This window comes from Eptatretus burgeri, chromosome 5, assembly GCF_056783735.1.
Source record: "Eptatretus burgeri isolate ZD-2024b chromosome 5, Ebu_testis_v1, whole genome shotgun sequence".
Classification (NCBI taxonomy): Eukaryota; Metazoa; Chordata; class Myxini; order Myxiniformes; family Myxinidae; genus Eptatretus; species Eptatretus burgeri.
In genome coordinates, this window is record NC_140965.1 from 2,858,274 (window position 1) to 2,871,730 (window position 13,457).

Here is a 13,457-nt window from a genome sequence, read left to right on the forward strand (position 1 = left end):
GGCACATCTCCAGAAAGAGGCTGCTCCTCCTGTGTCTCATACATTTGTAACTGAAATCCTTTTATGCAAAGGTGGGGCAATGTATTTTGTCCCGTGACTAGTTATCCCCCCCCCCTCTCTCCAGCACGGGTCAGGAAGGTAATTGCACTTTGCCATGTGTACACTTTGCCATCGTCTCGCCAGCCTCACGGTGTTGAGGGAGGAGGGGGGGGGTATTTTGTGCCCTTGACCTGACCATGGTTACCCCAAGCACATTTGTGAAAGATGGTGAAGATTGGCCCAGCTGTTTTTGATTCGATAATTAGCAGACGTACGACAACATGCTTTGGCATAGATTGTTAAATGAAGGACCTGGGTGAGATTGCATTTTTGTTCAAATCTGAAATTACAAGTTCATGAATTTTCCAGAATTTGGCACTGGTTACTAATGAGTGCTTTCTTTTTTTGTGTTTGTGTGTACCAAGTTGAGGCTCGTGTGAGAGCCAATACACCGAAACGTATAACAAGGCAGGAGACAAGAGGAGCGCGAGAGGAAAGCACAAAATAGTGTGGAACAAAGACAATAGGAATAGGATCTCTGTGGAAGGGAGAGCTGGGGTGGGGTACATGGGGTAAATGAGATGGTACTTACAAGGCCTTTCATCATATGAAGGAGGTGGGTTTGGGGTGGATTAACGGGGGTAGTAAAGATCGAGGTTTTGGATTGGGGAAGATATCAGATGGTGGTGAACAGCTGTTTTGAAGACCTGGAGAGGGGAGTGGTATTGAAGAGAGTGTGGGAGTTTATTACAGAGCTGGGGAAAAAAAAGAGGAATGAAAGAGTGGAGGTGAGCAGTGATTCGTGATTTTGGTAGTCTTACCAGAAGGGGGTTGTTGGCAGACCTTGAGCGCCCTGCAGAAATAGGTGGGGACAAATCGCAGAGAGAGCGGGGAGGGGGGGGGGCTGGAGAGGAGACGGTAGAAGACAAAGAACACCGACCAGCCTGCAGTGAGAGTGTGAGAGGCCCAAAGTGAGTGGAGATTACCTTGGATACCATAAGAAGTGAAAACCTCAATAACAAATTTGGCACTGCGTTTATGGCGTCGTCGTTCCTGAGATGGGGCTGGGTGGTTGACAAAGTAAATTTGGCACAATGAAATAACCATTTATAATTGCATTCCATATTTATTTGCTATTGCCAGAAAACAAAAGAACATCTTTGTTGACCATTTTGTTCCCATTCCCTTTTACCCTTGCCTGTTCCTTTAGCATGCCTGATCCCACATTCTCCGTGGATGATGTGAAAGCTTACGTGGGTGAGTGAAACCATGACCTCAATGCAACATTCAGCACTGAACATATTGTACACTGTTCTATATTTTTGGAGCATGCATTGTTTGTGTGCTCTTTCCTTAACCAAATGTGCTCAATGAAATTTACACCCTTGTTCTGCTGCAGCATTTTGAGGTCCTCTTGATGTGATGGATGTGTTTATGTGTATACTGGTAGGGGAATAGTGATGGAGGGGGGGGGTAACTAATGGGTGTAAAATATATTAGTTATGCCATTAACTCAAAAATGTATTGGGCTCTAAGTTCTCGTGGATCAGGCATTGCGTGGCTGAGGTGCGTGCTCCACCGAGTGCCCCTCTAGTTTTTATTATGTTTCTCTCCCTTCTGCCATTTAAAAAAGTTTGTGCATTTTTTTTTAATGATAACTGTAGCAACGAAACCTCAAGCCTTCTTATCTGCTCTCCAGGGTGCCGGCGAGTTATCGATGTCATGGATGTTGCTACTCAGCGTGGGATGGAGATGTCCATGGCACGTTGGGCACGGTATTATAGCACGCCAGAGCGTGATCGGCGTAAACTGTACAACGTGATCAGCCTGGAGTTCTCTCACACAAAATTGGCACGCCTTATCCAGCGTCCAGCTGTGGTGAGCTTAGCTTAACCCCAACCACCATTTGTGAATCTTCACAGCAGAATTAATGACTCTCAGAGCACTGTAGTGACACTACGATGCCATGACCTTTGCATCCAGGTGGACCTATTGGACTGGGTTGACACTATGTGGCCACGGAAACTTAGACAGCAACAGCGTGATGGGACGAACACTCTCTCAGCCATGCACTATCCGAAAGTGCAGAAGTGAGTTTACTCTCTGAAATTACTCATGGCGTTTCAGTCATGTTATCATTAACCTGAGTTCGTCACACTTATGTTGCCTCGCATCTGTCCAGAATGGTGGTCTTCAAGTTGAATGGATACTTGGATTTTTGGCTGTTCTTTTGCAGCATCATAACTCTATGCCTGGTGTTGGCTTAATGGTTTTGGTGGTGGGCTTGGGATTCTAGTGTCCTGAGTTAAAATCCTGCTCACTGTTGAATTAATACCAGGTGGGGTTGACTCAGCCTGTCGTCCTTCCGAGGTCGGCAAAATGAGTGCCAGCTTGCTGGTATCCTGTGTCGGAGTGGCGACCCATCCAGGATTGTGCCCAATAGCCGAGGAGATTGCTCAGGCAGCACCAACGCTCTACACAGAGTGTGGTCCCAATGGATGGATGGATCATAACTCCTGTGCTCATGTTTGTGTCCCCTTGCTGTTTAATTTTCCGATATTTTTCCACATTTGGAGCCGTTAAATGACATCACCACAGGTGAAAAACATGTTGCCCTCACCTTGACCTCCTTGAATTTTACTGTGACCTCAATGCTGATCTTTATACTGTGACACAGGTACTGTCTAATGAGTGTAAAGGGTTGCTACACGGATTTCCATATTGATTTTGGAGGAACTACCGTCTGGTACCATGTACTGCGGGGGCAAAAGGTACAACTTTTCGATGTCTTGTCCTTGTTTATCCTTCCTCTAATATATTGTATCCCCATCACCTATCTGCATTTTTTTGCACTTTTCCGTCGATTGCCTTCCTGTGAACTGTGTTTCCCTTCTTGCGTGCTATTTCTGCACCTGCACAATGCGATCTCTGACTTCTCTATCTAACAAACATTGTGTCATATATTTCATACCCCTGTGCTTGATTTATATTTTCAGGTGTTTTGGTTGATACCCCCAACACCCAAAAACCTGGGACTTTACGAGGATTGGGTGCTGAGTGGAAAACAAGGGGACATTTTCCTTGCAGACAAGGTAGCTGGTTGCCAAAGGGTCACTCTCCACCGAGGATACACTTTCCTAATACCTTCAGGTATGCCACCCATGGAGTCAATACATCAGGGGTTGCTAAAGAAGAACTTTGTTTGCTGTTTATTGCAATGTTTGGGTAAGTTTATTCTCCCTTTCCCACAAACCAAACTGTCCTGCTTAGGTTGGATTCATGCCGTTTATACTCCAGAAGATTCACTGGTGTTTGGTGGAAATTTTCTGCACAGCTTTAACATTCCCATGCAGCTGGCAATCCACAGCGCGGAGGAGCGCACACATGTACGCAGGGTGAAGGGGTGGGGGTGAAGAGCATGCGGAGAGAAAGAGATGGGGTTAGGAAGGATGGGTCAGTGTCGAGAGGAATGATGTGTGAGAGGAATGTGGTTCAAATGGATTTGATTTTTATAACTGGAATGTGATTTCTAACCTTTTGGCTCATCTATTTGTGAGTTACATATGGCAAAGGTTTCTCCACAGTAACTGTTGAATCACATCAATGACTATAGCTGTGAATTATAGGCCTAGCCAATGCATAAAATAGATGAACATCAGTTTGGCTTCAGTCGTGGTTTTATTCATCCAAATGACGATTGGCTGCAAATACAGAAATACAACTTACACTTTATACAATAATGAGAATGGGTAAAGATCCACCTCGATCTAAACATGTCTAAGGCCTAAGTCACATTTGGCACGGCGGCCGTAGGGTCTACAAAATCTACGGCCACTAGCAATTATAGGGCGGCCGCAGTATTTCCACGGTCACACAATGTAGCAGTCACATATGTTTTTATTTTTCGGGTAGCCGCACGGCGTATTTAGAAATTGTGGAGACCGAAAATGTGGGGGTGCCGTATGGTCTTTGATTTGATGTCGCACGGTGACCTTAGGGCGTCCCTGCAGCAGCCATAGAATTTTCAAGGCAGACGCAAGGTGCCCACAAGGCGACCGCAGGGGGGCCCTAAGGCGAACGTGCGGCCAGACGGACGGTAACGAGTGGGTATTTGTACCAGTTCTTTTTTTACTGAAATAAAAATATAACAGTTCGGAATATACCAGTATATATCACTGAATATACTATAACAATAATATATATATAACTGAATATACCAGTATATATCACTGAATATACCAGTATATATCACTGAATATACGATAACAATTATATATATATATATATATATATATATATATATATATATATATATATATATATATATATAACTGAATATACCAGTTTGGAGTACAGTCATCCCCCGCTATATCGCGGTTCACCTATCGTGCCCCCGGTTCATCGCGGGTTTTCCCTTGGAACCGAACTAATTTTTTATGCGGATTCCCCCGGTATATCGCGGTAATAATATATAAAATATAAATTATTTAAGCAACAAATTATAATGTGTGGCGCTCGACCAGTCACACAACGCACGAGACAAAGTTTCGCTTGTGAACTTCGAATATTTTCTACGTTTTTTTTTTCTCCAAGCCCCACGATGCCGTCCAAACGCCCTGCACCTTCTAAGGCTTCTGGCAAGGAACCGAAGCGCCAGAGGAAGGTCCTGATGCTCCAGGAGAAGGTTAAGGTGCTCGATATGCTTTGGGAAGGAAAAAGGTTTGCCGCCGTTGGACGAGCACTGCTCGTACCCAGCAACTCAAAACCGACCAGACCAGACGATTCCATCTCCAGCACCTCAAACCCAATTCCTGCCAAACCGACCAGACCAGACGAGTCATTCTCCGGCACCTCAAACCCAATCACTGCCAAACCGACCAGACCAGACGAGTCGATCTCAGGCACCTCAAACCCGATCACTCCCAAACCGACCAGACCAGACGATTCCATCTCCAGCACCTCAAACCCAATTACTGCCAAACCGACCAGACCAGACGAGTCGATCTCAGGCACCTCAAACCCGATCACTCCCAAACCGACCAGACCAGACGAGTCGATCTTCGGCACCTCAAACCCGATCACTGCCAAACCAACCAGACCAGACGAGTCGATTTTTTTGGGGGAGGCGTCCATTCATCTCGGATTTTCACTTCGCGTGGGGAGGTTTGGAACGTAACCCACGCGATAAACGGGGGATTACTGTATAGGCAAACACCTATACTCCGATCTCTCGCGGTAGCGCACGGTGGACGCACGGTCGACGCAGACTGCCACGGAGGCCGTATGTAGGATGCACGGCGGGCGTAGGGGAACTGTGCGTCAACCCTGCGTTGCCCGCAGGTAGTCACACAGACTGCAAGGCCACCGTACGTTGAACACAGGGACGCCTTAGGACTACCCTACAGCGACCGTGGAAATAGTGTGGCCGCCATAATTTTTTGGGGGTTGGCAAAATTCATTTTTCATTGATAAGAGCCTACGGCAGCCGCACGAATAACGCAAGCCCACCGTATGCCCTACGTACGGTCGCCGTGGAACACATCTACGTCACAGCTTGGCTTGTCGAATTGCTACGGCCAACGTAGAAATGAAAAAAGTTATAACTCTGAGCTATAATTCCACGGCGACCCCTACGGCCTGTAAAAGATAGCCATACGGCGTAGGGCCACCCTGAGGCCACCTCAGAAACTCTGCGGCCGCCACACGTTTCTGTCAATTCGGGGGGGGGGGGGTACGGCCGCCGTATCCTAGCCGTAGAACAAATGTGACTTAGGCTTAAGGCTCAATCGGCAGGCTGCTGGCTACAAACACGAAAATACTGTTGCGGGCCCGGGCGAATTGGGCGAACAGAGAAATGCTTCACACTTGTGCAAGCGGAAAATGACATCGTAGCTCCAACTCAAGCCTATCGCAAGTACCAGGTCAAACATGTCTTTTACCAATATAGATTTACATTCGAGCAGCTTGCACAAAGTCAAGAAAGCGTTGATATTAACACTACACATGTACTATATAGAAGAACAACTCCAAAGCAACAACTGTCCTTGAACACACGATTGTCCATGCTGAAACGAGCAAGCAGGCTGGGCAACCAGGACTACAATTGGCTTTATTGCAGCAATGGTTCAGCACCCAGACTGCATGGTCTTCTCAAGATCCACAAAGACAATGTTCCTGTGAGACCCATCATGTCCTTCATCAATGCAGCATCTTACTGATTGTCAGGCTTTCTAGCACGTGTCATTGGCAGACTTGGAGGAGAGACTGATAAAACGGTTAAGAATCGTCATCAATTTGTCCAATGGATAAGAGAGGTCAGAATCCAAGATGAGATGATGGTATCTTTTGATGTGGTTTCCCTTTTCACCAACATCCCAGTCGATCTAGAGGTGAGCGTCACACTCGACCGGTTGAAACATTCAAATGATTGGAAAATGACTCGTCAAAACAGCAAACTAACACCTGAAGATGTTGCGAGCTTGCTGGAGTGTGCCTGAACCGCACGACCTTCATCTATGATGGTGCACACCACCGACAAATGTTTGGCACAGCTATGGGTTCACCAGTCTCTGCTGCTGCAGCTAATTTGGTGATTGAGGAACTCGAACAAAGGATATTTGTCTCATAAGAATTGGCTCCCATGGTACTGAAACAGATATGTAGATGATACCTTCGTCATTGAACATACAGACATGGTCGACCACTTACTGGGACAACTTGGCCAGGTATTCCCTGGCATTAACTTCACAATCGAAATTTAAAAAGAAACAAAATTGGCCTTTTTGGATGTGGAGGTTCACCGTAAGCCTGACGGCTCCCGAAAGACTTTGGTTTACAAGAAACCAACCCACACCAGCAGATTACTGGATTTTAACTCCTGTAACTCAATCTCCCACACACACAGTGGAGCACGGACCTTAGCAGCTCGGGAATGTACGGTGTCATCTTCCAAAGCCGAGGCAATTAAAGCAATCACATTAGTTTGAGGAGTCCTGCTAAAAAATGGGTACAACAAGGGGATACTCCCCACATTGGAAGAACCAAAAAGGACAGAACGGAAGGAGCCAGACACACTTGGTCACTGTGTACTGCCATACTACCCGGGTCTTTCTGAATGGATTGGCACGATAATACGTGGTGCACGGATTGGCGTAGCCTACAAGCCTCTACGCATCATCCGTCATGTCATCTCAAAACTAAAGGATCCAATACCAACTGGTGATAAATCTGGAGTAGTTTACCATTCATCATGCAAAGACTGTGACCAACTCTACATTGGTGAAACTGGAAGAAATTTAAAACGACTAGATGAAAATGATAGAGCGGTTCGGCTTGGAAAGGTGACCCAGTCAGCCATAGCACGTCATTGCCTGCAATCTGGCGACAAATTTGACTTTGGACCCGTGTCCAAGACACGACATCTAACAAACGACACAGGTTGATTTTGGAAGCGTGGCACGTGAAGAGCCGGGAGGGTGGTCAAAATGGGGAGACGGTGGACATACCCACACAATGCACACCTCTGATGCAAATGGTGAAAACTGGATGATGCAAATGGCTGGATAAGGTGAACAACAAACACCCAATTCCAAACACCACATCCACATGTGCACAACACCCCACGAGAACCCCAACACTCACACAACCAACACCTCATCATGCCCAACCCAGACACGAAATCAGCCGTGTTCTTGCTCTGGAAACACAAAAACAACAAGCACACACACGTGCTCACCTGCACACATACAACACCAGATCATGTGTAAATAAAAACAAAAAAGAGCAGAGCACCTCATCGATGATGTGACTTCACGTTTGTTTTTGTTTTTTGCAAAATAAGAATAGCACTCCATTTAACCTTGAGCACCAGCACGTGACCGGAAATGAGCGGTCATATCGAAGTAAGAACCGGACACGTGCCGAGGCTCGGGGTCTATTACGTCTGAGGAAGCCGGCTGCGAAGCTCGTCAAACATTGCCTGAGACCGGGTCTGCTCTCGCTTTTCTGCTCAAATTAGCAGAGTCGATCGAGTTTTTTACTTTTGGTGGGAAGCGCCTTCTTCTTCTTTAATATATATATATATATATATATATATATATATATATATATATATATATATATATATATATATATAATTAATGTTGTTCTCCGACCTTGAGATGAAAGTCATGACATCACTGCCATAATGCGAGTACTGTCTGCTGCTCTTGGAAAAGCTATCTTGCAGCGCTGTTTATGAAGAAGATGGAAATTTTGGATGCTGTCACAAGTGCATGGAAACCCGCACTCACCGATTGGTTTTGCTCTCATTAGGGCATCATCAGGGTAAAGGGGCTGTCACACCTTGACGTTTTAGCCAGCGTATGGCAAGGTCTCAAAATGTATGTAAAACGCTGGCATACGCTGAACTATTGATGTTTTTTTTTAAGTTTTGGGCGTATAATAACGAGTTGGACGTATACATAACGTATTAGTAACGTACACAGAACGTTTTAATCACATATAGATAACTTATACCAACGAATGCTGAGCGTGTTGTCGGCGTTCACAACCTATGCCCAACGATAGTCTAACTTATGCATAGCGCGCGGCAGCTTATCGCTGACGATCACGTGGCATAGGCTATTCATAGACTGCGGCTCGACAATTCAAATCATAACCGCACTCGACATCGAAGTGTGAAGCTGCTGTCACACCTTGACGTTTTAGCCAGCGTATGTCGACGTATGAAAAATTTGCCGAACCAAGCTGGCACACGTCGAATACGTTATGGGTAAGTTTTGTATACGTTAAGAGCACACTGGCATACGTCGTAGTTTTCTGGCATACGTCGTCATACGCTGAGTATGTCGAGAAATTTTCAGCATGTTGAAAATTTCTCAACATACTCGACGTATGACACACGTTCCGCATACGCTGGCTATAAGTTGTAGGCAGGTTACGCGATCGTTGACACACGTTACTTGTACGTTACTCATAAGTCGAAACACGTCGAGGTAATGGTTAGCGTTAGTGTTCCAGACTCCCTGTTATTTTTTTTTCTTTTTTTTTTTTCCTTCGGTATGACGGTGATGTTGACACTTTGATTTCTAGTGCGGTTATGATTTAAATCGTTGAGCGGCAGCCTATTAATTATATTATATTATAACCGCACTCGAAATCGAAGTGTCAACATCTCCGTCATACCAAAGAAACCCCCCCCCCCAAAAAAAAAACAGTGAGTCTGGAACACTGACGCTTACCATAACCGTGGCGTGTTTCGACTTATGAGTAACTTAGAAGTAATGTGTGTGGACGTGTGTCAACGATCGCATAACGTGCCTACAACACGTTACTCATAGGTTAGAAATAAGTTTCGGGTACGCTAAACATTTCCTCGACATGTTTCGACTTGTGAGTAACTTACAAGTAACGTGTGTTGACGTGTGTCAACGATCGCGTAACGTGTCTACAACTTATGGCCAGCATTATGCCGAACGTGTGAGCCATACGCTGGCATACATTGAAAAATTTCAAGCATGGTCTAATTGGTCTAACACCTCGGTCAAGGTGTTAGATCTAAAAATGTTAGATAAAAAAATCAATCTAAAAATTGGTCAAGGCCAACAATCTAAAGTGACTGGTCTCAAACGCTACCATGGGCACCCAGACACACCACCAATATGAACTGAGCTGTTGAATCCGGCGCAAAACATCCAAAGAAACTACCGTAACCGAGTATTGTGATCCGTCCTGTCTTCTATAGCCATCGTAGACGGGTATCTGCGAGTACATATAGTAGCAAATGCAACCTATCGCTTAGCCGACAGGAATATTGAGGGGGGTGGAGTAAGAAGGAGAGAGGGGGGAGAGAGGGGAGAGAGTGGAGGGAGAAGGGAGACAGAGAGAGTGGAGGGAGAAGGGAGACAGAGAGAGTGGAGGGAGAAGGGAGACAGAGAGAGTGGAGGGAGAAGGGAGAGAGAGAGAGTGGAGGGAGAAGGGAGACAGAGAGAGTGGAGGGAGAAGGGAGACAGAGAGAGTGGAGGGAGAAGGGAGACAGAGAGAGTGGAGGGAGAAGGGAGACAGAGAGAGTGGAGGGAGAAGGGAGACAGAGAGAGTGGAGGGAGAAAGGAGACAGAGAGAGTGGAGGGAGAAGGGAGACAGAGAGAGTGGAGGGAGAAGGGAGACAGAGAGAGTGGAGGGAGAAGGGAGACAGAGAGAGAGGAGGGAGAAGGGAGACAGAGAGAGTGAAGGGAGAAGGGAGACAGAGAGAGTGGAGGGAGAAGGGAGACAGAGAGAGTGGAGGGAGAAGGGAGACAGAGAGAGTGGAGGGAGAAGGGAGACAGAGAGAGTGGAGGGAGAAGGGAGACAGAGAGAGTGGAGGGAGAAGGGAGACAGAGAGAGTGGAGGGAGAAGGGAGACAGAGAGAGTGGAGGGAAAAGGGAGACAGAGCGAGAAAGAGGAGGGAGAAGGGAGACAGAGCGAGAAAGAGGAGGGAGAAGGGAGACAGAGCAGGAAAAAGGAGAGAGAAGGGAGACAGAGCGAGAAAGAGGAGGGAGAAGGGAGACAGAGCGAGAAAGAGGAAGGAGAAGGGAGAGCGAGAAAGAGGAAGGAGAAGGGAGAGCGAGAAAGAGGAGGGAGAACGGAGAGAGAGAAAGAGGAGGGAGAAGGGAGAGCGAGAAAGAGGAGGGAGAAGGGAGAGCGAGAAAGAGGAGGGAGAAGGGAGAGCGAGAAAGAGGAGGGAGAAGGGAGAGCGAGAAAGACGAGGGAGAAGGGAGAGCGAGAAAGACGAGGGAGAAGGGAGAGCGAGAAAGACGAGGGGGAAGGGAGAGCGTGAAAGACGAGGGAGAAGGGGAGAGAGAGAGACGAGGGTGAGGAAGGGAGAGGGAGAGAAAGACGAGGGAGAAGGGAGAGGGAGAGAAAGACGAGGGAGAAGGGAGAGGGAGAGAAAGACGAGGGAGAAGGGAGAGGGAGAGAAAGACGATGGAGAATGGAGAGAGTGAGAAAGATGAGGGAGGAGGGAGAGAGAGAGAGAAAGACGAGGGAGGAGGGAGAAGGGAGAGCGAGAAAGACGAGGGAATAGGGAGAAGGGAGAGCGAGAAAGACGAGGGAATAGGGAGAAGGGAGAGCGAGAAAGATGGAGAAGGGAGAGCGAGAAAGAGGGAGAAGGGAGAGCGAGAAAGAGGGAGAAGGGAGAGCGAGAAAGAGGAGGGAGAAGGGAGAGACAGAGACAGAAGCAGGGGAAGAGCGAGGAAGGAATGTGGGGAGAATGACACCTCACCACGCGTCACTATACGCTCTGCGAAAGGGTGTGTGGGGGGGGGAGTGTTTGGAGGGAGAAGGCATGGGGAAGGGGTTTGGGAGGGGTTCTTGACTTGTGTTTCGTAGTGGGACTTGTGGAGAACGGGCGGAGGGGGTGGGGGGGGATTAGTCTTGGATTGAACGAAATGGGGGATGTTAAAACAGCATTTTAATACAACACGCGGAGACCAGGAGATGTCCATGGGGGTTGGGCAGGGGAGGGGATTGAGGAGGAGGGAAGGCAGTATGAAGGGAGGGTAAGGGTATGCGGCATGAGGGGAAGGGAAGGGAAGGTGGCGTGAGGGAAGGGAAAGGGAAGAGTGAAAAAACGCACTCAAACAGCAACATCATCTTTAGGTCATCTCTTCGAGCATGACCTAATAATATTGGTGTTGAGAGGAGAGGTGACCGTCCGTCTGTCCGTTCACAATGAAGTTGAAGCGGGAGATCTGGTCATTAGTGATCCTGATAGTGGTCGATGAGATGTACACGATGGTATGACTTTCAAAGTCACCGAAGGTCAAGGTCAAGGTCACGAGGCCTTTGAAGTTGCGAAAATGATGATTTTCAAATTCTATCTCCTCTGCCATTTCTCAAGCGATCTTGAATTTGATTGTGGCATATAAATCTACGGGGAAATATCTAAATTTTGTCAGGCCGGATTTTCGATATTTGCTTTCGTTTTCGCGTCACGTGACTTCAAAGTTTGCAAAAACTGTTTAATACCTTCAGGAGGCTATATATTTTCTCGCAGAAATGACCGTCACTCCCGCACGGGGGTAATTTTTTTAATCGTCAGTTCTATATAAAACCGGATGGAAGCATTTAAAACCCATTCTATCTTCCTGGAAAAGGCCTGCCTACATACATACATACATGCATGCTCGCACATACAGCGACCTCTGCACCCCTCCAGTCGGGTCACTGAATCTGATTCAAACATGATGCTTTATGTGGAAGCAGTTTTAAATTACAAACTAAACCGTCAGTCCTTAACAGAGGGGAAGGGGTGGAGAGAGAGAGAGAGAGAGAGAGAGAGAGAGAGAGAGAGAGAGAGAGAGAAAGAGAGAGAGAGAGAGAGAGAGAGAGAGAGAGAGAGAGAGAGAGAGAGAGAGAGAGAGAGAGAGAGAGAGAGAGAGAGAGAGAGAGAGAGAGAGGGCGAGCGAGAGAGGGCGAGGGAGAGAGGGCGAGCGAGAGAGGGCGAGCGAGAGAGGGCGAGCGAGAGAGGGCGAGCGAGAGAGAGCGAGAGAGAGAGAGATATATGGGGTGGGGAGGAGATTCCGGAAGATGCGACGTCCAGTTTAATGTCCATCCAAGAGTCAGCACACTCATTGATGAATCACCCTGTCTGTGAAACACCGGGATGACAGTTTATAGCTGGATCAATATTTAAACCCATGCTCGACAGCTTAAAGTGAGTGTGCGTACCTCTCTGCCATCCTGCTGTGATGTGGCGATTCATTGCTTTGTAACAACGGAAATAATTTTTTACTCATTGTAATCATCTAATTTATGTGGAAATGAAATAGCCACGAATGTTGGCATCTCCAGGCATTTATAAGCATTGCAATGTACCCAGCGATTCACAGCTCTGATGAGCAGGCATTTGTTAAATATGATTGAGGAAAGTGGGGAAAAAGAAATATACTTTATCGTGAAGAAATCCTTAAAGCCTGTTCCAAGTCAAGGCATTGTTGAGCAGGCCAAAAAAAAATGGTGGCTTAAGACTTGCGAGCTGACTGAGGGCTGACCAGGATGGTGCACCGCCATCTTGGTAAGGCTTATTTTGGTTTTTCGTGATGAGCACCCCCTAAATTATCTTCAAAAGGGGTGTTTAAATTAATCCAAACACCCAGTTTTCATCCATGCGCCGCCTTGGCGTTTCCTTAGTATGTATGCAAAGTTTGAAGCTGCTAGGCTTAATGGTTTTGGAGTTATGGAGGAGGCGGACAGACGGAATGATGAACGGAGGGACACACACTGACATTTATTAGTTTAGATAGAGAGATAATAAATGAGTGATTCGTTTTCAGAAATATTGCCGATAATGCTAAAAAGCAAGTTTGAGTTCTCATCTGAGATGAACATTGTTCATCAACATTTGACAGTTTCTGTATCTTCATCGCTGTTACATAATT

General features: G+C 46.8%; 1 protein-coding gene across 1 annotated transcript in view; it reads left to right on the top strand.

Annotated features, from left to right (window-relative positions):
* The window catches only part of LOC147025708 (uncharacterized), a 110,157-nt gene that overhangs the window by 30,952 nt on the left and 65,748 nt on the right, over window positions 1–13,457 (top strand). Inside the window, exons 4-9 of the mRNA XM_085880342.1 lie at window positions 1,250–1,296; window positions 1,739–1,917; window positions 2,023–2,129; window positions 2,717–2,810; window positions 3,036–3,189; window positions 3,310–3,425. Of these exons, the coding sequence (XP_085736468.1) occupies window positions 1,250–1,296; window positions 1,739–1,917; window positions 2,023–2,129; window positions 2,717–2,810; window positions 3,036–3,189; window positions 3,310–3,425 (697 nt within the window). The remainder of the gene's footprint in view (window positions 1–1,249; window positions 1,297–1,738; window positions 1,918–2,022; window positions 2,130–2,716; window positions 2,811–3,035; window positions 3,190–3,309; window positions 3,426–13,457) is intronic.